This window comes from Penicillium chermesinum (assembly GCF_028974085.1).
Source record: "Penicillium chermesinum strain IBT 19713 chromosome Unknown utg000008l:1.0-1752722.0:1.0-1753981.0, whole genome shotgun sequence".
NCBI classification, from domain to species: Eukaryota; Fungi; Ascomycota; class Eurotiomycetes; order Eurotiales; family Aspergillaceae; genus Penicillium; species Penicillium chermesinum.
Window position 1 is genome coordinate 239,285 of NW_026695318.1, and position 24,026 is coordinate 263,310.

At 47.6% G+C, this 24,026-nt stretch overlaps 8 protein-coding genes across 8 annotated transcripts; 5 read left to right on the top strand and 3 right to left on the bottom strand.

The window, feature by feature from the left end:
- Positions 1 to 187: 187 nt before the first annotated feature.
- Positions 188 to 1,870, top strand: N7468_009876 (DNA/RNA-binding domain E.t1.c1-type; the record flags this gene model as incomplete). The annotated part of the gene is made up of 1 exon (XM_058479171.1): positions 188 to 1,870. The coding sequence occupies one exon, from the start codon at positions 188 to 190 to the stop codon at positions 1,868 to 1,870; it is 1,683 nt and encodes a 560-aa protein (XP_058325739.1).
- A 7,200-nt stretch (positions 1,871 to 9,070) lies between these two features.
- On the bottom strand, positions 9,071 to 9,421 carry N7468_009877 (uncharacterized protein; the record flags this gene model as incomplete). Its single annotated transcript, XM_058479172.1, has 1 exon — positions 9,071 to 9,421. The coding sequence occupies one exon, from the start codon at positions 9,419 to 9,421 to the stop codon at positions 9,071 to 9,073; it is 351 nt and encodes a 116-aa protein (XP_058325740.1).
- A 594-nt stretch (positions 9,422 to 10,015) lies between these two features.
- Positions 10,016 to 10,732, top strand: N7468_009878 (uncharacterized protein; the record flags this gene model as incomplete). The annotated part of the gene is made up of 3 exons (XM_058479173.1): positions 10,016 to 10,371; positions 10,430 to 10,447; positions 10,507 to 10,732. 3 exons carry the CDS (start codon positions 10,016 to 10,018, stop codon positions 10,730 to 10,732), a joined length of 600 nt encoding a protein of 199 aa, XP_058325741.1.
- An 831-nt stretch (positions 10,733 to 11,563) lies between these two features.
- On the bottom strand, positions 11,564 to 12,073 carry N7468_009879 (uncharacterized protein; the record flags this gene model as incomplete). Its single annotated transcript, XM_058479174.1, has 1 exon — positions 11,564 to 12,073. The coding sequence occupies one exon, from the start codon at positions 12,071 to 12,073 to the stop codon at positions 11,564 to 11,566; it is 510 nt and encodes a 169-aa protein (XP_058325742.1).
- A 36-nt stretch (positions 12,074 to 12,109) lies between these two features.
- On the top strand, positions 12,110 to 12,352 carry N7468_009880 (uncharacterized protein; the record flags this gene model as incomplete). Its single annotated transcript, XM_058479175.1, has 1 exon — positions 12,110 to 12,352. The coding sequence occupies one exon, from the start codon at positions 12,110 to 12,112 to the stop codon at positions 12,350 to 12,352; it is 243 nt and encodes an 80-aa protein (XP_058325743.1).
- A 694-nt stretch (positions 12,353 to 13,046) lies between these two features.
- On the bottom strand, positions 13,047 to 13,352 carry N7468_009881 (uncharacterized protein; the record flags this gene model as incomplete). Its single annotated transcript, XM_058479176.1, has 1 exon — positions 13,047 to 13,352. The coding sequence occupies one exon, from the start codon at positions 13,350 to 13,352 to the stop codon at positions 13,047 to 13,049; it is 306 nt and encodes a 101-aa protein (XP_058325744.1).
- Positions 13,353 to 14,515: 1,163 nt separating this feature from the next.
- N7468_009882 (uncharacterized protein) lies at positions 14,516 to 14,913 on the top strand (the record flags this gene model as incomplete). The annotated part of the gene is made up of 2 exons (XM_058479177.1): positions 14,516 to 14,815; positions 14,884 to 14,913. 2 exons carry the CDS (start codon positions 14,516 to 14,518, stop codon positions 14,911 to 14,913), a joined length of 330 nt encoding a protein of 109 aa, XP_058325745.1.
- Positions 14,914 to 16,986: 2,073 nt separating this feature from the next.
- On the top strand, positions 16,987 to 17,419 carry N7468_009883 (uncharacterized protein; the record flags this gene model as incomplete). Its single annotated transcript, XM_058479178.1, has 2 exons — positions 16,987 to 17,004; positions 17,051 to 17,419. 2 exons carry the CDS (start codon positions 16,987 to 16,989, stop codon positions 17,417 to 17,419), a joined length of 387 nt encoding a protein of 128 aa, XP_058325746.1.
- Positions 17,420 to 24,026: the final 6,607 nt, after the last annotated feature.

Consider the following 24,026-nt stretch of genomic DNA (forward strand, 5'->3'; position numbering starts at 1 on the left):
TCTAGCCCCGGGATGAACAGTCGGGCTTGGCAATCCACTGGGGGGCTCCTTTCATACGTCAGAGCCTCAACATGGGGCCGGGTCTCGAATGAACGAAAGTTCTTCGAAAGCCCCGTTCCGCCATCAAAGATCGGACGAGGCTTCGACAGCAACGACTCTGGTTGATAGGGATGCAATACAAATGACCATGCTGATGGAGGTTTCGACTTCTGCCCAAATCTTGACATATCCTCAGGCATCAGACACCTATTCAGGCCATGAACGTACAACTCTCGCATCAGACCAAGCTATCCATGAGCTTCCCGAGGCCTCGGAGCCTCCGCCTACCCTGTTTAAGCAGCCGGTGACCAGCCCTATTAGCGAGGAGCAGTTGATCAATGAAGTTCGCGGCATCTATGCAGGATTGGTGATGGTCGAAAAAAAATGCATTGAGCTGGATAAACAGCAGATTGAGTCTAGGGCTGAGCTATCAGAGTCTCAGTGGCAGGACTTGATCTCTCTCCACCGAAAGTTGCTCTATGAGCACCACGATTTCTTTCTGGCGTCGCAGCATCCTTCCGCAAGCCCCGTCCTCAAAAGGCTTGCTGAGAAATACGCAATGCCTGCACGCATGTGGAGATACGGGATTCACTCTTTCCTTGAGTTACTCCGACAAAATCTACCCGCGTCCCTGGAATATATGCTCAACTTTATCCATGTGGCTTACTCTATGATGACACTGCTGTATGAAAGTGCTCGTGCACTCCAAGAGGCATGGATCGAATGTCTCGGTGATCTGGCCCGATATAGGATGGCGGTTGAGGAATCTGATATGAGAGATAGGGAGATATGGGCAGGTGTTTCCCGATATTGGTATAAGCAAGGTGCTGATCGAAGCCCGGATATCGGCAGAATTCAACACCATCTAGCAGTTTTGGCTCGTCCAGACGGTTTACTACAGCTGTTCTACTATACAAAATCTCTGATTTGTGTACGGCCTTTCCAGAATGCTCGAGAGAGTATCGTTCTGCTCTTCAATCCATATAAAGAACAACCATTGGGCCAGAAGACCATTACCACATCTTTTATTACGACACACGGTATACTGTTCACACAAGATCCGGACAAAAAGTTTGTGGACTCAGCGAATAATTTTCTCGCGTTGCTACGGAAAAATTATCATGGGCTTGGTAGGCAAGGCCAGCAAGGAGTCTATATAACGTGTTGTAACATCGCTTCGATTCTGCAGTACGGGAAGCCAGACGCAATCATGGAGGTGGAATTTTCGCAAAAGCCGGGTGACACTGCTGAAGCTGCGCACAAATTTGCAAAGGAGTGGATGTCAACTTCAAAATCCGGGATGATGGATCTAGATGCGGGCGCGATGGAGGTGATGCCGCCACATATCCCTTCACAGATAGCAGCACAAGGGAGCGCTCTTACATTCCAGACCCTTTCGATCTTTCTCGATCAGGTCCAAGACCCTAACAGTTACCCGGGTATTCATGTTGGCCTCGCCTTTATTTGGTGTTTAGCGCTCCATCCGACCGCGATGCAACAGCTTGAAAAGATGATACCATGGGCAAAGATAGCGCACTTTCTCAATATACTTCTAATAAAGGAGGAGGGAGGTATCAATTACTCTATCATTGAGTGCCAATCTTTCCCTTCAATGGAGGAAGAAGAAGAAGAGATGGTCAAATACTTGGCTGAAGATTTCTCGATTCGGGGTAATGTTTGGAGCCAACTGTATTATGAGCCAGATTTCTTTCAGGACGCACCCCAAGAAGACGAAAGACCGGCGATCGAGACTGAAAAAGCGACATTCACCCGGATACACAGGTGCCTATGGCTTGGTAATCGGATAGCAACGGTTTGGACCCTTCCCTAACTTGAGAGCCAGCGAAGCGCTGATTATTCTTTAGTTTGATCGATGGATATCTTTTCCGTGCATTCCAAAGCCTAAGTTCGATGTCACCCCTTTTCGCAAACACGTTCGGCAATTCGATAGACACGTGTGAGGGGTTGAACATCGAATAACCCACCGTAGCTCGGCGACATTACATTTGAGGGGACAGAGACCTTTTCTTTTTTTTATTCAAGTTTCGTTTTTCGTCGTTGCATCTGCACCCAAGATCCAGGACTTTCTCTTCCATGGCCTTTCTTTTATGTCAGCAACCATTTGATAGTCAACTCAAAGATCCACAGCACCAAACTCTAGCATATGAGGCTAGAATTCATGGTCCAAAGTCTTTTCAGCCATTTTAGACGTTTAATTGTATATAATTATCGATATGCGAGGAATTAGCCAGCTTCAAAGGCAAGAATAGGTCTTGAATTTTTTTAGTTGCAACCAGTTTCCGACCTATCCTATGAAAGTAACTCACCACAGCCGATAACCTCAGCAACTAAACTTGTCAAGTGGCTGAGCATGTCGTATCGTCGAGCCATCCGGTGAATTTGAGCGGAGTATTTATACAGGGAAGACTTGGTCTAACAGAACAGAAAACTTGGAGGCGCCCAGGGGGTTCATAGTTGAGAAATGAATCGACAGGATGGAACAAAAAGGAGGTTTGAGGGAGTTTTAGAAGCTTTGAGGTAGCAGATCACTCTTCATGCAAGCATGAAGTTTTCGGCTAGTCCGGCTGAGATTCACATAGTTGGGGTCGTTCAGGAAAGCCGGAATAATTGCCCACTTTATCCTTGCAGGCCACATGACGCGGCTCTAGCAGCATGCAGCATAGCCTTAGTAGACAGCTTTGCCATTGCCTCTTTTTTTTGAATATCCAGAATTCGACCATGTGCCGAGTATGAATAAAGGTAAATATGTAAGTCCCTTCTAGATGAATATACACATCGTCTTAATGCATTAGGGTCTTCTATATAGTATCAGGGCGGCTATCTCTAGAACCGATGGCCTTTTGTGAAGCGTGAGAGCGTTCTCATTAAGATCCAGAAGATACTCTTAATCTAGCTTTTGATTTTAGCTAATGACTAAGGGCCATATTCTGCCACTATATGCTATATCATAGGAAAGCATAGGGAAGGTCATTCTCAAGATAAACATTGGAATAAAATGATCTCTCAAACTTCAAAGGCTTAGAATCTATCAGGGATCCAAGCTCTTTGACTATGCCGCAACAGGTGTGCAAGTGCACGTGCAGGCTGGGATCGACAGGCAAGTTTGGGAGGGGGACCAGGCTAGTAAACTTGCTGGCTGAACTCGAAGCTGAGGATTGGTAGCTAACATCTGTCTGTGTACTGACAAAGCTCGAAAGGTGATCTTCCGTGAGAGTACTAGAAAGAGGTTTGCTGCTAGTTGTCGATGATGTGGGATTGCTATTTGGAGATGACGTGGGATTGCTATTTGTAGGCAACGAAGCTGGCGGCTGGGAGGGTGCTGCATTTTTAACTTCACATTTGCTGCCGATTTCGAGTCCATGATCTAATGAGCAGCTGGCCGATTCTTTCTCACGATTGATGAAAGATACAGTTCCATTTTTGTTTACTGTCACCCAAGCGACGTGCTCTCCATCCTCGGTTCCACATATATCGACTGTTATCGATTTGTTACCAGAATCACTGGATGCAAAGTCTGGAAATATTAGCATACATCCATATATCCATAGCAAGACACTAACTGGTGCAGGAGCCCCCCTCAAGTGCCGCAAAAACCGCTGAATAGCCTGAACAACCATGGTTATTCTCGGAAACCACTCGGCAGCTCTTCCCTTCCCTGTCACGTATGACAGACAAAGAGCTTCCCAAAGCCAGGTGTGCAATTAATATGAAGCAGTAAAAGTAATGCATAATGGAGACCGGGAGAGGAAGTGGACATCAATCCCGTGCACGCCAGACGCATCGACTATTTAAGCTTTCGGCTTGATAATCGAGACGTAACATCAATAGTCATGGATGAATAAGACCTTGATACTCCGTGATAATGAACTCCAATATGCCTGCCGATTAGTGCGGCCAAATCGCTCAAATTTGGAGTCTATCATAAGCTCTAGAGATGTACTTTTGAGTACTGTTAGCAACAGTTATTGAGGCTGCATAAGATAGACTCTGTTTATTCTTTGTATATTTCCAATTCTGAGACCATCGAGATTTAGAAGAATTTATAATGAGGATTGACAAAGAAGATATGTTCTTCTGTACATATTAATTGAGTGTCACCGCCCGCTCGATTCCGCCGCCACTCACCGTCTCGAGATAGAAGGGGATCCGAACTACTATAGCGGCGGAGTCGGAGAGACCGGTTTATGCCGGCAGAAAAGTCTTACGGCACAGGCCTGCTCGGAGGGGGCTAAGGACACGTGATTATTCTTGCATTCTAACCTCAGAACTATCGAGGAGTTAGCTTTAGGATTCAACACACTTTTCTTGCTTTCGAGCCTTCGTACGGTTTCCCTTAGCACGGCCCCTGTCTATACAGCTTGGGCGTATATATGCTACACTACCAGACTGGTGAAGATGGCACAGAGGTTCGTGAAGGAGTAGATAGATCGTCGGCGTAGCTCCTCCCTTAGATAACAAGTGCTAAGAGGCTGACCGGAAATTCTCGGATATATCTAGTAGTGGCTCAGCTGAGGTTTCCATCTCCTGATTTCAGGCTATGCTATTTGCTTGTAGTATAGTACAGTACTATAACCAACAGCTATCCATGAGGTTAGGGTAAAGTTTATATATAATAAGACCTCATATCAGTATAGTTACGATAGACGTGTTAAACAGGATTACTGACTGATCTTCTATGTCCATTTTCGACACTACTATCATACATTTTTATCATGATCGCTTTGTGCCAGTGCAGTAATCGCCTCTAGAACAGCAAGGGACAAATACTCGGCTATAGCATCCGAACCGCTTCTAATACAAGAAATATACTTTCTTATGGATTTTGGCTGCAATGTTATTGTGTCAAACGAATCCTAGTTTGCAACCACTGGAATTTGATTGAGGAGTTAAGTTATAAAATTCGATAGAATTGGCCTTTTATGTTTCACTTTGTGCTGTTTCTTGGTGTTATATCTGAGCCCTACTCTTCATGAGCCTCATATCGAAATCGGAAACACAGACATCCTTTCCCTCCCAGATGTTTTTTTCCTTCTATATTTTGGCCTCAGGCCTTGGTTTGACAAATAAAGCCTCTGCTATAATGGCATCAATCCATTCGCCGTTTTCTCCAGGAACTTGGATAGTTCCTTTAAGATAAAGCTTACGGCCATCCAACTTTTCTGGCCACGCCCGCAGAAGCATTGGGACCGCAGGTGAAACAGGCCTCTTAAATGATGTATGCAGACTTGCAGTGAACGCTGGCTCCTCGCAACAATCTGCAAGAATGCGATCCATAAGGAAAGTGAGGTACCCCCCGAAAACCTTCCCACTGTAATAGCACATTTGTTGCTGTGGCTTAAGCGTCAAGAGGGATTCTACCTCTCTCCCAAGATGATGTTGCTTGAACTTCGGGTGGTAGCCTTGAAAGAGCATGGTCATGGTTGGCTCGGAGCATTCTCTGCGCGTCGTGGCTATCTCATTCTCTTCATTGTTAGTTACATATTTCGATTACAGCTTATAGATTCAAGACTTACTGTGATTCTTTTTTGAGGCAAAAAGCAGCGTATACTCGTGATCCTTTGGAAAGCCAGGAATGGAAAGACTGGCAGCTTCATTGTGTGCTAATTATCAAGTCTCCAAAAAAGGGGTATTCCCTTCAAAATGAGGATCTGACTGACGCTTTATAATAGGGCCTAAACAGAGCCTTTTCATCGTCTCCACATCTTACTGCGCTTATGAAATATTCTGAAAAATGAATCAAGTTGAATAATCAAAGTAATCGTGCTTGTCTGATTAGTTCTGTTTGAGCCATTTCAAAGCGAGTTAATTCGAAAATTTATTTGAGCACTCTTGTTCGGGCACTTGTTTGAGCATTCTTATTTCTGCTTGAAAAAGGGCTATAGCAAATTATCAATTTCTAAAAAGATAAAGAATATCAGAAGATTAGAGAAGACCGCGCACTGGAACAGCTTCTGCCTATCTTGAACCCCTCTACAGAGGCCCGAATACCGAAGCTCCGGCAGCCAGATGACTCCGTATTTTATATCGATACAAGGGCCAGTATTTCTCGAGGCCCCTATCCTACTAGAAATGTAGTTTGCTGATGCTGGTGCTTTTGAGTAGCCTAGCAAGCCTAAGCACCATGTTCATCTACTAGCATCTCTGCGGGATCACAGGACTGCACAAGATCAGTACAGATAATGATGCCTTGGGTTTGAACCACTATCAGCAGGCACGTTCCGCTATAACAAACGATGGTATAGACTGAATAACTACTATCTGAGTAAAGCGCGGTAAATCACTTACAAATCTCCATCGATCTAGGAGCATATCCTTGAACAAGTGCGATAGGCTAGTAACACAGAATGCGGGATAAACGTCTTTCGGCAATCCGGGAAAGGATAGCTCCGCGAGAACACGGCATGACGGAAGAGCAAGAAAAAGAAACATAAATCATAAACGACAGAGTTGGAGAAGAAATCGACGTATTCGAAGATGCTGTTTAAAGCAGATTGATCGGTTTAACAGACGTTATTCTGCTATAGGTACGCTGGAACCTGTATCAAATCGGTGCCGCCTCTTAGAAGATCCTTGATATATATAGCCACGATAGTCTTCTTCAGGGAGCATGAGCTACTTAGCCCCAAGAACAAATGAATGTTTTCCTGTCTGCTCTATCGAACTTATTGATGTATCCTGGGATACTGGAATAGCATCCGGAAAGGAGGCAATTGCGTTTCCCTTTCAGCTCCAGCCGTTCTGATCATAGGAAGCCGGTTATCTTCGTGTGTATAATATTCCGTAAACGGCGGGTATAGGCTCTGGCCTGGATGGACACGAATGGGCTGACGAGGTTGCTCATGGTCCCTCAATTGCCAATGCATGGCCTCCACTGCTCTCCATGGCATTTTCATTTCGTTCGCAATACAACACCACATCTCGTGCTTCTTCCTGCCGCCCGCTGTTAATTAGTGCGACATTGTGAGCATGAAACAGGTAGGTACAAACCGATGATAGAGGTGCGAGAGTTCACTTTTGGCCTCCTCATTCCATTTCGCTTGTGGCAGGTCTTGTAGTAATGCTTCCTCACAGACAGTCCACGGTGGACGATCTGCAGCACGATGCTTTATCTTGAAAACACCACTAGCTCTATTCAGTCCACTCTGCTGCTGGTTGGTTCTGGGTCGTGTCACGGGGTCACGGTTGGACGCTGGCTGTTGGCGTTGCAACCCGTGCCCGCGTTGGTTACTGTGAGGCAGTAAACCCATTCTGCAATGCTAGGCTAGGAAGCAATTCCAGATGTCGTACAATATCCTCTCTCGAATCGAGACGAGGAAAGCCTTCGGATGGCCGACTTGGTGGCTAGCATAAATACAATAAATAATACCCAGGTGGGGCACTGACTCAAATCACCCAATCTTCCTCTGTTGTAGCTGAATCAAAGAACCAAATATCACCGGACCATGGACCCGAACGAATGACTGCCGGCGCTGCGGATTGGTGCTCAGCTGTCCTAGAGCACTTGGCCGCCAGCTGCCTGTTCAATGCCCTGCGCACTGCAAAAATCTGGCCACAGGCTAACTCCATGAAGGTTGTATAGGACTGGGTCACTGGCGACTAGTAACTCGGATCCGAAGTTGGGCAGGAGAGGTAGGATATGTGGCGGGATAATCTTGCCCATTCGGGAATGAGGATATACGACCAGTGTAGACAAATATATATTAGATTAGAAATAAAATTAAATAAAAAATAAAAATAAAAATAAAAATAAAAAATAAGAATAGAAAATAAAAAAAATAAAAAATAAAAAATAAAAAATAAAAAATCCAAGGCTGAGCCCAACCCACAACCGGTCACTTTTATTGAGGCTCGGGCCCCCTACCACCGTTTTCCGGAACTTGGAGGCGGTCCAATGAGCCTGACTATGCTACAGACCAGACATCCACACGGACGATTCGAATAGGTTGTCCTTTTTCCACCTTCGTCCGAATAGCTCAAGGCGGGGATGACGGGTCATGCCGTGGATGAGAGCCGACCACACCGGTGATGAACCACACTCTCTAACCCAATACCATACTAATCCTAAACTGGTTAAAAATCAGGAAAACAAAACTGGGTCGCCACACCGGATACACTGGTCAAATGGAACCTTCCATAGAAAGGTGGGTCCTGGGCCTGGGAATACGCGGAAAGACTTCCGTGCCTCGCGGACAACCAAGCGCGAGAGTCCCGGCAAACTTATACGTGATCGCTGAACGTCAGCTCTCTAGTCCCCGGTAGTGGGTCACCTTGGAAGGATTGGATCGGAGCCTTCTTGACTTGCATGGCTTGGCGTGATCTGCAGCGCCTCGCGCGTCCCGGTGGCGGCCTAGCAAAGCCTCTGGTCGGTTAGCGCCTAAAAAAGGTTTAGACGTAAACGACTGAGAAACTCAACGAGACCCCCGGCAAGGGCGGTATACCCACCTAAGAGAAAACCATCCTCCACGCCAAGCGGTGGCAATACCAGGTCCACCGATTCATCCAAATTCCTGCTGTGCAAGACGATATCCAGGCTGGAAGGCACTAGCGAGAGGCATAACTGGCCTCTGCTGGTCTCAGCCTTGATAGCCAAACTTGGTGGGGACGCAATGATTCCAAATTGGACAGCCTGTGTCCATATCTATGATATTTCGAACTAGTTTGCCCGACATGTGACTGGATCCGTTGATTGATCGCGTATGAGAGTCTGGCACAGGCCCACAGAGTAAATTGGGTTCCCGCGATGCTACATGACATTATTCAACATAACACGACCGGTAGCGGTGTCGTATTGCCTGCTTCTTCTTTGCGCCACGCCTATGGTCCCGTGATAGTTTACTGTCTCAGGCAGGTAGTCCCTTCGGCAAGTTAGCCACAGCACACAGGAATGAAGCCAGCTTTGACCTACTTCGGAGGGGCGGTGATGACGGGTGTTTCTGGTTGTGCTCGATCAATGACCGGCTCACCATGGCGATCAGTCGCCGAGCGTCCGCCGTGCCCCAATGGTCGAGGACTACGCAAACCCGCGGGTCCAGAGGATCGAAGCTGAGCATTGGGGGAGAGGAGGAATCCGGTCGACGAATCTCGCTCTGTCTGGGTCGGTCGATTCGCTCGATTTGCTCGATTCGCTCGATTTGCTCGATTTGCTCGCTTTGCTCGCTTTGGTCGAAATTGGAGGCTGCTCCCCGTCATTCTTGTATCGGCCGAAGCCGTTTCGCAGCGAGCTCACCGTCCTGTGGATGCCTTTCTGGCGACGATATTCCACACATCGGGCTTCCCATGACAGATGCTTGTGGCGACGCATCCAGTCCGTCACGTCCGCCTTCTCCTCATCCGTCCAGGTACTGTATTTGCCGCTAGGCATAGTGGGAACGCGGCGGATCGGATGGGGATCAATGGGGCCAAAAGGGACAAGGAAAGTTTGCTAGATGAGAGGAAAGGATTGAGCATTTGTTTCGTGCGAGCTGAGGGCTCCTCGACCTGTGCAAATAAATGCGGCCCCGATGCAGAGTGGTGCATTGAATTTGGAATACCGGTGGCCAATGGGGGATGATTGGAAGTAAAGGCGCTTCCTACATACGTCCCATGCCTCGGCGAAATTGGCGTCGCTCAATTTTGCGCGCTAGATCGCGGAGGCCCCGAATGCCCAAAACCTCCGACGGTATGCACGACCCACCACCGACTTGATGGGGCCAGGTGCATAAATGCGAGGCCGGGCACGGGTTCCATCAGAAGACTAAGACCCCCCGGCTCCTTTCGCAGCGTAGAGTTTGAGGGGACGTATACCGTGTTACATACTCTTTCTGTGGCAGGGATCTAGAGACAGGGGGTGCACGGGCATGAACCGGCCCTGTGAGGCGCGTAGACCGCTATCTATGAATATATATATATATTTATCGTGCAAATTGCTCCCCTGGAATCAAGACCTGTCTTTTTCTCTTTCCACGTTCGCTTCAGCATGTCCGTTCCTGGTCAGGCCAGGCCGATGGGGGCTAGCTTCGGGCTGTCCGCTGACAGCCATCAAGATTTCTATAACGAATGGCTAGCCCGCCAATTTCGAAAAGACAACAAGGCGACCGATATCTATAGCGTTCCCGACTCCCCCCCACCCCCTCCCGTCGCAGACTGCCCTTTCGAATACGTCGACGAAGACGTGTACGAAAGCTTCGACTATCATCCTGGGCACGGCATCGACGAGGATCCGTCGGACGACGAGAGGCCGCCCGCTCAAACGTCGATCACAGCACCCGTCGATAGTGCAGGTGGCCCTCCGGATGATAGATCAGCGGCGGATCCGAGGAAGGTCTATACAATGTGGGTTTCCCCGGCCATTACCTCGCACGACCCCCTGCACTCGCTGACAAGGCTTTAGGATTGAAAAACAGATGAGGTGAGAACGCAACTCTGTATCTCGGAGGGGATAGCTAAATTGATGGCCCCGCGCCACAGTAATTCCAGTGACAACTGGAAGAAACAGCACCACTATAACAGGGAGATCCAAAGAAGTGTGAAGGACATGGCGGAGTCATGCGATAAGATCCGTCCCCTCGAAGATACGGTGCTCAAGCTGCAGGCCGAGGTTGCCAGACTCCAGGGTCTCGTCGAACAGCAGGGAGTGTCAGCCGAGGGTCCAGACAACCGGAGGAAAATCCGCACTAGGAGATCGCCGCAATAGCAAGAGTAGAAAGGGAAATTGTGGCGCCTTGGTTTCTACCGATATATTTCCCCGTTCGAGCATGATAGTACCGATTCTAATCTCTACCTGATACAGTCCAGTCATCATCTATCGTAATACACCGGCCCCGCAGGGATCAACAGTAGCTAACAGAAAAATAATCAGGATGACCACATTCGGAATACGCGGGCGTGGTCACGGCGCCTGTCTTGGCGAGCGGCTCGGCAGACACTACCACTGATACTATAACCTATCATATTGAATGGCGGCAATGCCGCCTGCTAAAGGGAACGTTCCATGGGAATGATCACAGCACTAGTTGGATAGTCCTGGCATCACAAATGGCTCCCTGCTTTACTTTGTTACCCACTCTTCTGGATAGCAGCATTCGCACAACTCCGGCCATTTGAGTTACGTGTATTACCATGATCAGTGAAGGGCTATCCAACTCCACCTCTGTTGATTTTCCAAGGGTACTTGAGAGGATTTACAGTGATCCTTTACGAAATGAGCCGTTCCCCCTATCGCTCTCGGGTTGATGACATATAATTTTGCTGACAGGAACTGATTGTTACAGTAGGAGCCACTAAACAAAAATAGACTAGCCCTTTCCCCTCTCTTTTCTTTTCTTTTCTTTTCTTTCTTTCTTTCTTTTTTGTTTCTTTCTTTTTGATTTCTTTCTTTTTTATTTCTTTCTTTTCTGTTTCTTCTGTTTCCTTTTTTCTCTCTCCTCTTCTTCTTTGATTCCTCTGGATGATCCGGGTTGGGTGCCATTCTATATCTAACATTCTACTAGAAAAAGTCTTCTGTACATAAAGAGATATGTAGTTGTCAACATATAGTCTGCCATGGCTCGATGCCAATGGGTCCCTGAGCACCCAGCGTTGAGAGTTCAAGATTCGGATGGTTTGCAGGAGGGGACTGGTCCACCAAGTCATATAGGTCCCCCTTCTGAGACCGAAGCTTGTCATCGTCCACGAACCCAGGTGGGCTCGGCGAGAAAGTCACCATACCCGCCTCGGCTAGTCTTGTTGTAACTACCTCCACTACAGATGAAGCCTGGTTGAAGATATCCGTGAGGACTGACCTGTATTGTTCCAGTGGAATGCCACGGTTCGTGTTGTCGAGGAGCGTCTGGCGGTGATCGGCCTTAGCTTTCCACCCGCGAGCCTCTTCGAAGAATCTGCGTTTGTCTCGATTTGCTCCCTCGAGAGCCTTTTTCAGATTGCTGATTTCCTCCGCCGTCTCACGCTCTCGCTGTGCAATATGTGTCCGGAGCTCCTTGCAGTGTTGATCGGCGAGGGTGATCACCGCGTTACAATCCGGGTGGGCGGCTTCCATGGCCCTCTTAAAGCTTGGCGAAGGTTTGCTCGGAGCATGCGCAGGGTGATTCTGTTCACACCGTCAGGTCTCGGTATTTGCCTGGGGTTCGGCGATGGGGCGTTAGGCTGCTGCTGGCCGGAGACCTACCTGGATGTGGCTCTGCGTGGGCGACGCGACCGACAGAATCGAGTCCACCGCATCGTCCGGCCATACTCGAGGCTCCTGTGGGGGGACGGGCCTTCGTCCCGCCCGTCGGCCAGTCCCAGGAACCACGGGTCCCGCATCGCGGGTGCCTGAGATCTTTGGCATTGTGGAATGCAGGAAAACTAGACCGTGACTGTCACGGACAATGCAGGGGAAACAGAGGCCTCTGTACAGGTTACCGCTGCGGGGAGGGGATGAGTGGCTTTTAATGTACAACTCTCGATCTGATGTGCAGGGGTAAGTTGGGGCGCTATGGCCTGCGCTTTCTCTGTTGGATGATCTACCAGGCCAACGTCTCACGCGGTGTGGGCCGATCACCGCAGGCCAGGCCACACCGCGCCTAAATTTTCAGGGCTAGGGGCGGCACTAGCCTTTCGCGGTATGACGCCGGGGTCCGACCGCCGAGGTCGGACGCCATGACGAGACAAGTCCGAGGCACAACACTCCAGCAGGGGTCTCTCGGCATTCCTCCTGCGATACAGGAGCTACAAGCTGGCATTGTGCTGGCACTAATCTACGAGGCCGGAATGGATCGTCGGCCAGATCCTTCCGGTAAGGGCCCTTGAGGGCAATGGGCCGTCGCGCAAGCGGGGCTTCAGGAGTACAGGGCGCATCGGCGTCGCCTCTCCGAGCGCAACGGTTCCGATTTGCCGAGCTTCATGGACATTATTCCAAATCGTGCATAGGTCGGTTCCGTCTATACTTGACCCATGGTTCATGTAGAGGAGCCGCCTCCTTGGGCCCCACATAAAAAGGCAGGAACAGGTTAGGATCGACATTTCGTGCATTAGCCCTTCCCCGGACCAAAGCCACTTGGGCAAAGCCCAGGCACATACTGATCCGCTGGTAGCGATGCGGGTCCTCGAGCTTCAATTTCATATTCTGCTCTCATTACCAGGTCCGCCTGGCCAGATTGTGCTCGGTCGATCGGCGAGAGATACTCGTTAGGAACTCGGGGAGGGAGAGGGGAAGTGGATCTGCTTGCAGGACATTGTTTGTCCTGCGACCGCTGCACAGATCTGTCAGGAACGGCACCACCCCCCCCCTCCCCACCAATAGGGGACCCACGCCTTAGGCTTTTAGCGTTGTGCATGCATTGACCGTTGCGCGACCTTATAGCCCCGTAATGCAGCTAGGAGGCAGCTACTGGGGTTACGCTAAAGTCTCCACTGACCAACAGGCCTAGATCAGTGACTTTTCACGCTTTCTCGACTTTCCACTTGGACCGGCCGGTCCCTGCTGGCTATAGTGCGTTGGTGTCACGCGCACAATGTGACCGATAACTTGCCCCGGGCGGTGTAGAAGGTCCTCGGAAGGCGCCTAGTTATTTCTATAGTCAACGCACGTGATAGCCCGCTAGCGCTCGCACAATCAATATCAACACGCGAAGGACGTGTCGAGATCGCTTTGATGATGGCTGCGATTACAAAGCTAGTATCGAGTTACTTCATGCTGAATTCGTAGGAGTAGTGGTCATCTTCGGTCGTAAACCCTCTCTAATAGCAAGGCCATAACGACACTGGCTTCAGTCAGTTTTTGTGTCCGACCTATCCGATTTACGCCGTGTGTGGATTCATACCGCTCCCTACGGTTCTCTTTTCCTTGGCAAGCTGATCATCTCTCTTTTTCGTTCAAATTTTTTTCGGCCGAATATACTCCGTACTAATTTTATTTTAATTTTTTTTTTTTTTTATCTTTTTCTATGGGACTAGTCCTTTCTCTTTTCAGTGTTTTGATTATCTTGAATTATAGCTAGTATCTTTCCTGATAGGATCACAACAAAGTATTCCAAATAACCCAGACTGGTACGCAGAAGAGGTTTCGTCCCCATATGTCTAGTCTGTAAACTTTTTCCCTGCAACATCACCTCTATTACGCTTGAGTTGATAAGCATGAATATAGGTAGGCCCGATATATACAATCATATAGCCAATATGGCATACCGGGCCTGAGTAGGAATACCTTACTGTTCTAAAGGAGACCTTGCTCCTATCTCTATTCACTTCTTGTCCGGGCAGTAAGCCTTGGGCCCACTCAACTCAATTGAATTGCTTCGGCATTCCCAATCTTTGTGTGGTACGTGAAGAACTTAAAGCCGAATGAGCAGGGCTCCCTGATAATAAATAGCCGTGCCTCATCGTGTAGAGTCGGATGCCCTGCGCTACCCAAGAACTTCCACATTAAGTCTCCTACTCACCTCCCAGAGTGAGTTCGTTCCTATCATACCAGGGCTTGCCATGGGTAGGCTCGGAAACAATGTCTAGCAGAGAGACCTGGTCAAGAGAGGAGATTGCAATCCTCCTATACTTCCGCTCGCGGTGTATCAGCTACCGCTCGCTTTATCTCCTTTTGCTACGACGGGGCTTCCACCGAACTCTGAAAGCTATAGAGCGGAAAACCTGGGTCCTTGTGAGGCAATGTCCACAACTGAAGTCGTCCACCGATCAGTGGAATCTAGGAGTGGTCGACTGCTGGATTGACCGCCTGGTGGGGAGCCATGAAGTTGTCAGCGGCTTGGTCCATCTTGGCGCTGAAGACGCAGAAGTAATAGCCTTGGTGAGTCGTCCCCTTGCTCTTTTAGGCTATGATAGCTTACACATGGATTAGTGTCAGTCTGTGCCTAGACTATTGAAAGAACTGGCAATGCTGAATAATGGCAGGCTGCAAGTTGCCAGTATTATTTAAATAATATAAACGGATTAAACGCCGGGACCAGGGTCATGCTTCCCTTTACGTTGCGCTTGACGCTTCTGCGCTATCTTGAGACATAAATATTGTGTTAGTCTGCTAGAGAGGACATCCTCAGGGTCTTGCTTGCCATTCAAAAGAGCCTGGCAATGTATTTGAGGGCGTTCTAAGCTCATCAACTATTCTAGGCACAAATCTGCTGGGGAAATTAACCGCGTGGCCCGCATGGCAACCCTGAACGAAATACATCAGGTCGCTCCTTCTATATTACTTACTATATATCCTGGTCCAGATAATTGATAAAGCTGTTTTGCTACCCCTTTATATTTCCTTTCATCCTTCTAATAGGCGAACACCAAAAGGCCTGTCCATGACTAAGGCGTAAAGCTTGCACCTTGGAACGTATTGGAGGCCCAGCTGTAGCAGTCTCCCAGCCGTTGATTCTACACATGTGCATATATGGATGGTGGACAACGTGCTCTGGATAGTATATCAGGGACGAAGCGATGCTCTCTCAGGTGGCATATCCAACCCTTTCCAGGAGGCAGTATCCCTATAGCTTCCTTGGTCTTTTTGCGGTCATGGTCTCTATCCTCGCCGTCATCCTCTTATCCTTCGAAGAATTCCATCATCCAAAGTCTAGGCTGATCCAGATATCAGAGGGGCATTTGTGCAGCGCAGTAGCCACTGCAGTTGTCTCGGGGGGGCTTGACGATTCTTTTAAGCACACAGCTTGAAGACCCTGTCAGAGCCACAGGCCTTGGCAGTGAGATAGGATGGCTACCTCTTCTACTCCTTGAGCTCTCTGGCGTGCAATTCCTTGTGGGGTTAGGCTACTGGTATTGCTCGCAAGCCTCTGTTGGGCTAAGCAAAGGCATGGTGCTATACATTTTCTCTTTGCTTACAGGATGTATTGGCTTATTAGTCTGGGGGTTTTACAAGCAGTCTACTATTGGACTATCGTTTTATCATAAGCAAGTCTAGATCTGAGTCTGTATGGCATTCTTACAGTAACTTATAGACAGCTAATTTGATATTGATAGCACTATCAGATTTCTTAGTTCTATTTGATAGGATCTAATCTATAAATCATGCTTAAATAATAAGATACATAGCTTAAAACAAAGTGCTCAAAACAAAGTGCTCAAAACAGAGTGCTCAAAACAGAGTGCTCAAAACAGAGTGCTCAAAACAGCGTGCTCAAAACAGAGTGCTCAAAACAGAGTGCTCAAAACAGAGTGCTCAAAACAGAGTGCTCAAAACAGCGTGCTCAAAACAGAGTGCGCAAAACAGAGTGCGCAAAACAGAGTGCGCAAAACAGAGTGCGCAAAACAGAGTGCTCAATGTAGAATACTAAAAATAGGATACTTAAGTTTGGAAATTTGAACATCTTACCATTAAGACTATCTCTCTAGACCTATTATGTACTCAGTTTCTAACATGTAAATCCAAAAGTCTCTTTCTTGAATGACTCTATATGCGAGAGTCTCATTCTCTATTATATAGAGCTAATTACACTTTTCTATTTACTGAATATACATGACTGAGTAGATTAAAGATGAGCTTGTTACAATGCCCTATATTCTGTAACTACTAAGTAGCACATATATTTCTACCACTCTTTTGTCAACTCTAAGCACTCTAGGGAGGTATTCAATCAAGGCGTATCATACTATCTTATTCAAAATAGCCAATCTGTCGACTGTTCCGCTTTAAAATTTCAAGTGTTCATGTTTTGAGCATTGTGGATACTATGAAGCCTTTTACAATTGCCTCCGCTCAAACCTTAGACGCATGTACAGTGCAGCTCGACTAGCCCAAGGGCTAACAAGGGTATCAAGATTGCTAGATGGCTGTAGCTTTCCAAATCAAAAACATCTCGGGCCTAAATAGCCCCCCTACACCGCTGTCCTAGGTCTTTAAAGAGCCTGTCTCTACCTCTATATTTCGCCGGCTCTATCACTGTATAGCCTGCATCAAATAAGCTTACAATTCTTCTCGCACTTGAGCTTGTGCTAAACCCGAACGCAGCAGTCACGATGAGCATGGAAACATCGGTAAGGGTTACGCTCTGTGGTCTTGGTCTCTCTAATAGTGAAACAGGAGGTCCTCCGGATTATCGCTAAGCTCAATACACGCGCAGATCGTGCAGAGCGGGTGGTAGCCAAGTACGAGCAGGCGCTCGCAGCTGAACGTCAAACATCGGCACAAATCCGGCACGAGTCGGAAAAACTTGCTACCCTTGCAGAGGTCCTTTATGAGACCAATTGCAGAATGGGGAACTTTTTGGACTTATTGATTGGGAAGCAAGAGATCAAACAGCCGGATGGAAGCCCTATGTCGTTCGACGCCATGTTTAATCTGGTGCTCAAGCAGTCCGAGCAAGCCGAGCAAAATCAACAATCTCAGGACGAGAAGACGGATGCACAACAGAGTTCGCGTCCGGCAGACGGAAAACTTGACCAAGCCTGATGGCTGGAATGTCAGCACCAGGAATCCTGTTTCGAAAGCACAAGGGTCTTACCTTCTTGGTTGCAGCTTCCAAGGATTTTGTTTAAAGGTATTGCAACAGATGAGCTTGAGGGTTTACTGTATAGAAGATAGAGATATAGGTTCGAAGAACCAGGTCAATGGAGATTAGCTGGATTGCTTTTCCCTATCCCAAAATCCAGCTACAAGCTCCCTCCCTATTCATAAGTTCCGTACAAGTAAAATGGCTAGGGACCCGCGTCCTCACGGTCATGCGAGACGAAAGGCAAATGAATACCCTTGGCCCAACATCATCACCATTCGATTATCGGCTAGAATAAGGGGACTGATAGCACAGTAGACAGATCATATGTTATCTTCGACATTGTGTCCAAGGAGAGGGCTGCATCATATCTCACAGGCGGCAAATATTGACACTTCACTGTGAGCGCGTAACAGGTTGGTCGACTTGGACCCTGACGTATTATCTTACTTTAGATTGATATACTCGGGACAATTGTCTCAAGGGGTATTGATTGCATTGATCAACTTCGTCTGGCTCGGCCCATAAATTCTCGACAATGGTTCATAGATCCACGGAAGGACGCCTTGATAGGACTTCGCTTTGCATGTCAGAGCTTATTATGGCGCTAGAAATCTATCACAAGCTGTCGCAAACTTTTCAACGAAATAAAAGGGAGATGTTCGGAAGGCTGAGGCATGATTCTCGCAGCATCGCTTCAGCGGCGGTTCAACGAAAAAGTTGAACCCCCGGAAAGTTGTAGCGTAAGCGACCCATGCCTAGTCAAAATGGAGCTGTACCAGGGAAAACAGTACTAGCGCAAATTCTCATGAAAAGAGTTTTATTGGCTAAAGCTAGTCTCCAGGGGATCCGGGGATAAAAATGGAAAAATATCCATGCGCCTTCCGCCCTCTAGGCCTGACTGTGGCTGACCTGTAACGAGCGTTTTCTGCCGGCGGAGAAGTGGCCTGCCCAATATTATTGGGCGATACCCATCACCTCTTCACTGCCTCGTTGACTGGACCACGGTCAGCCAACGAAACTGGTCCCTTAACCAGTCACCGTCAACGCTGGTCGTCCACGTCTGTGGGAATTCACCGTGAATCCGGATCCTGCCGTTGACCCACTGTCAACACAAGACCATCGTGATGGCTGGCCGTAAGCCTTCGCCGCGGGCAGCCAACACGATCAGTCAATGCAGCCAGTCAACCAGATCACTCACCATTGTCACTCATATGGTCAATCACCGCAGGCATTTACCGAGAGGTTTTAACAGTTCCCATCTTTACCGCGTTAAATCCGTCTACGGCTTCATCAGCTACACAGAATGTAATGGTTGCTGCGAACGCAGTCTACTCTGTTAATATCAAAATCATCCCACCGCGTTGAGTCAACGCCATGTCAATTCCAAATATTTTTGACTCACCATCAATATTGCGAAGAGCTTGCCAAGAAGTACCAACGTCTTCGTTGATTCAACACTTTGCATCACCACTAATGCAACAATCCCATACCATTGACGCTACAAGCTAGTACGAAAATTACTATCTAGCCTAGACGCAATTATGTGCATACCTTAGCTTCCTTGTCAGCGATGACGACTACTGATACCTAGCACTATAGAGGTGCCTGCGCGGGCTAGAGAGTCGGGATAAGACCCTGGTGGCCAGCCAAAGCTTGCCCGACTGAGCACTTTCTTACAGTCACAGGGCTCATCATCTGTGATGAAGAACTTGTTAACGCAGCAGCCTCCTACGGGTCTCAATTCTCATCACAGCATCCCCTGCAGAGTTTACTTGGCCACGCATCGCCCTCCTACGGAACACCGCTTCTTACGTTGCTGGGCTCAAGCTAGCAACAGCGGTCGTCACGGAGACCCCGGGAGGGCCGGAAGCTCTTCCTTATATCTCATTGACTTTGCAAATTCTGACCCGATCAACACCCCGAATGATTGGAGCAGATATCGGAGTCTATTTCGAACGTTTTGGAAGATATTCTTCCTTATTTTAGAAGGAACAAAGAGATTCTGTAACCCAACTATGGCAGTATGTCTAGGTTTAGTGAGGAGAAAGTGGGGAGAGGCTGGGAAGAGACTAGGGAGAGACCGGAGAGTGGCCGGGAAGAGTACACTGTACATCACGTTTGAGGTAAGAACCGGGCGACGTCGATTGGCTTAGCTCAGCGTAAGGTGGCAATTGTGGTGGGGTTTGGGCAACACCTTTTTGACACATAAATTTTTTCAACGAGAGATTCACTACAAGCCAATACCACAGTACGATCAGATCTCGTACAAAACCCCTGAGAGTCTTCACGAAGAAGTAAGCGACCAGCTGAGTTACTTGGATTTTGACGCACTGTTATTTTGAATCCGCGACACCTGAAACCATTCACTATCTTGGGTCGACTGCGTGAGACTTCTGCGATCGCCCTGTTGGTGCAGACATCTTGGGAAGTCAAGCCAACCGAGTACAGCCTAGACATGGCAGAGATAGTGAAGGAGGAAATTCTAGTAAGTTTCCAATCTTTGCCATGCTTCATTTAATTGAAGACTGATCTTTCGCAGCGCAGTCGATGGAGGAAACTTACTGTTGAACCTCACTTCTTTGATGAATGTTACCAACACTCAGCCAACTATATCTTGAAAGAAAAGTACGAAAGAGTCTTGTACTGCTTTCAGTGCGACAATATCGAGTTTCGGGATGATAAGGGGAAGACAATCTGGTCTACTACCGGCTCAGGTGAGATGGATCCTTTGCCGACAAATGTTCAGGTTTTGATAATCAATGGCAAGTCAAGAGTTAAGGATAAGAAATGATCTTTTGTGGAATCCTATGAATCATGTTGCATACAGATTATTCACAATCCATGTGGTCATAAAAAATTCAACCCTCAGACTCAGAATCCCTTTTTGTGGATTCGACCGCCACAGTTTAAGTGTGACGCAATCAGTTGTTTCTATAAGGAGAGCTTCTTCTTCCCACTTCCTGAGTTGGCTGCTTGCGATTGCGATACTTATCGTGTTGGTGAACATCGAGAAAATGGCGGCAATAGAAGCGCCGCGAAGCGTGAAATATGCGTCATCTTCCAGGCAATTAGCAAACTTCAAAAGTCGATCGTCATGTTACAACTCCTGCTAACCGTAAACCAAAGCGGAATCTGAAGTGGTATGATTGGCTGGAGGGACCAAATCATTATTCGTTACAGTTTGCAAGCCCTGGGTTGAAAGCAGAGGGCGAATTTTCTCGCTCGACACAGGGAATAGCACGGCTGCAATATCAAAAGCATTCCCAATGCTCAAGTGCACCAATGCATCCTCATTGTCTGTTCGGGGAATGTATGTCCAAACACTCTCAGTCGTCTGGCACTCGAGGCTCTTGGCTTTTTCGTTCAGAGAGGTGGTAGAAATTTCAATGGCTCTTGCGATACGTGAACCAAAAATATTTTGCATCGGTGTAAGTTCTGCCAGATAATACGCGCGAAGGTTTTGAGATTCGGCTCCAGTACTCGGTCGGGGAGGCAAAGTATCTATTCAAATGATCATGATTAGTTAGATTCAGCATGGAAAGGCAATGAGGACAGTTGGATGCGAGCCTTTTGGGAAAGTTATTGTAATCCACTGCTGAAACAATTCACTCTTTTCGATCCCCCTTTCCTGAGCTAGCTTCTCGATAACGGGTTTGTTTTCGCAATGGAGATGACAGGCTCGGCGCAGGGTATGAAGGTCACGAAAGTCCGCACTTTTGAAAGTCGCACACAGTCTAAGCGAATACTCAACGACAAAAGGAAGAAAGAGATACGGGTCTTCATCAAAAACGAAATTGTACGCTTCATGGGCTTTTTTTTTAAGATAGTGGTTCTTGTGATCCCGTCCAGGTCGCCCTCCTTTCTGACGTAGTCTGTGACCTATAATCGGCTTGGAAGCTATAACTAGACCTTCAATCAGCTTCTCAAGAATAAATTTAGGAATCAATGTACAGTCGGAAATGAAATCTCTCATATCATAGATACGTCTGATATGAAATTTCTTCATCTTGGTAGTGGGAAGAAAGGGAAGAGAGTGAGGAAGAGAAGAGTGGGAAGAGAGTGGGAAGAGAGTGGGAAGAGAGTGGGAAGAGAGTGGGAAGAGAGTGGGAAGAGAGTGGGAGGAAGAGAGTGGGAAGAGAGTGGGAAGAGAGTGGGAGGAAGAGAGTGGGAAGAGAGTGGGAGGAAGAGAGTGGGAAGAGAGTGGGAAGAGAGTGGGAAGAGAGTGGGAGGAAGAGAGTGGGAAGAGAGTGGGAAGAGAGTGGGAAGAGAGTGGGAGGAAGAGAGTGGGAAGAGAGTGGGAAGAGAGTGGGAAGAGAGTGGGAGGAAGAGAGTGGGAAGAGAGTGGGAAGAGAGTGGGAAGAGAGTGGGAAGAGAGTGGGAAGAGAGTGGGAAGAGAGTGGGAAGAGAGTGGGAAGAGAACAAGTTGCAGGACATGTGGCGAATTTTGATTGGTTGGCGTCCAAGTATGGCGCTGTCCCAACCAATCATTATAGTCAGGGTCCACTATTCATTGGATCACAAGGCGGCGACTTCGTACAGTACGTTAGGTAGGACCATACATTTGGAGATTAGAAAGCTATCGATTGGCATTGAGAGTTCAGCTTTGTACAACGGATATAGAGGTCAGACTAGAGAAAGGTGGACAAGCTTATCAATTTCTCCATCAAATGAGCTATCGAGTAATAGATCTTATCATGCAAGACTTGATGCTTTGAGATACCCGTAGTATATATAGCCCTATACATACTCCGGGGCGAAGAAAGTCCTGTCAATATATTTCATACCTGCACGACCAAATTTGAACTCTATTAAGTAAAGACCAATCGACACGTGAAGCAGCGTCTTGAGCTCAAAGGTATTGGATGATCCTTCAACTGCTCCTTATGATGGATGGTAACCGTTCTGACTCAACCTAGATGTGCTGGTTACGGTATGCAACGTACAACGGTCCAAATGGCTGCGGCTGTACTACCTTTTTGGTGGTCAAGCGTTGCACTACCGCCGAAAACCGCCCTGGACAAACACCTTGCACAGACGACGAGGGCAAAATTCGAGGTCTGCCACGCTTGTATCGTGATGAAGACAAAGGGCTCCCAGGCCGATGCCCAGAGTGTAGAGGGATGACTCCTAGCAGCTCCTGGAACTCTGCATTCGGAGAATGATAGAAATTGGGCAACAACACCCGTTTCGTGCATGACTCTTCGAGGCCTCATTATTCCAATAGGCAATAGATCCATTTTCACTTTGCCTATACTCTGGTCCTGGATCCTTGCACAACGACATTATCTGCTATTTCTTTTTTTCTATGTTGGATAAGTGTTTCGATCTCTTGAACATACCCGCATTCAAGTATTTGAACCATTTCCAAAGTTAAATCAGTAGGATTGACATGCACATACCATTTACGGAAGTAGATAATGTACAGCATTAAAGATTGATAAAGTCCTGCAGCTAATTATATGATCTTGAATGGTCGAGATGTGACTTATTCAATCGCTGACGGTATGGGTATTCCAAGCCGTCCGCCAAAGATTTATTCAGTAGGGGGGGGCTTCATGCAGTCATCGCCACATAAGCAAAGAATGCCACCCAATCTGGCATGCAAGGGGTAGGTAGTTCTGATGAACGGTCAGGTGACCGTTGCGGGATTAATAAATGGTGTAGCCTCGCAAAACACCTTCTAATTACACCTTTTCTTCAAGTCGTCTGGGAACAAAAATCTTTCAATGTCTTCTAGAAGAATCATACTGCGACTCCGGGAAATAGACTTCCCAGATATATCACCTTCTGAGATCCTTACATGCGTAAAGGCGCTGCTGGATTTTATTGGCCGCCTTCCTGAGGAGGCTCTTCAAGCGAAACACTTTTGGCACATCCATCTTTCAAACGGGAATGAAAATTCGAGGTTTCATATAGTCGTTGACATCGACAAATCTAATAATCATCGCCCTATACATGAGGTTCCTCATGATATCTACCGTGTCGTGAAATCCCAAAGTAAGATGTGAGTTAATGAGTTGTCTGTGATGACTGAAGACCAAAAACTGATCTCTAGCTTCAGACGGATAGCGCCTTATCACCGCCAGCTCGAGAAGGAACGTATGCTATCGATAATCCGCTCCTACTCCGATGTCCATGATCCCTGGGGAAAGGGGGCGGACTGATCTTCATCTGTGAGGTGATTAGCGTTATATTTGCCGAGCAAATTGTATCAGACCAAAGCATACGTCTGTGGAACTCTTTTAGACCCTAATTCCAAGGCCGTTTCCCGCTGCTGATTGTGCCCTCATGTTGTAGTATCAGGAGGAAGGGGGGGGGGGTGTTCTGTATTAATTAGTTCGGAGTATTCAGCACCCGCTCAACATCGTCCGGCTATTTATGGTGCATGGCAGGCTTCCATTTCATTGATATCTGGGAAAATAGTGCCATTTGGCAATCTAAAATCAAGTGACTCCGTAGGTTCCCGTACAATGAATAAGGCTACGCGATCCAAGAAAACCGGCCAATCTTTCAACGACAGTTGCACTTCTTGGTTCGAACAATGTCTCAACACGACTCTAACCG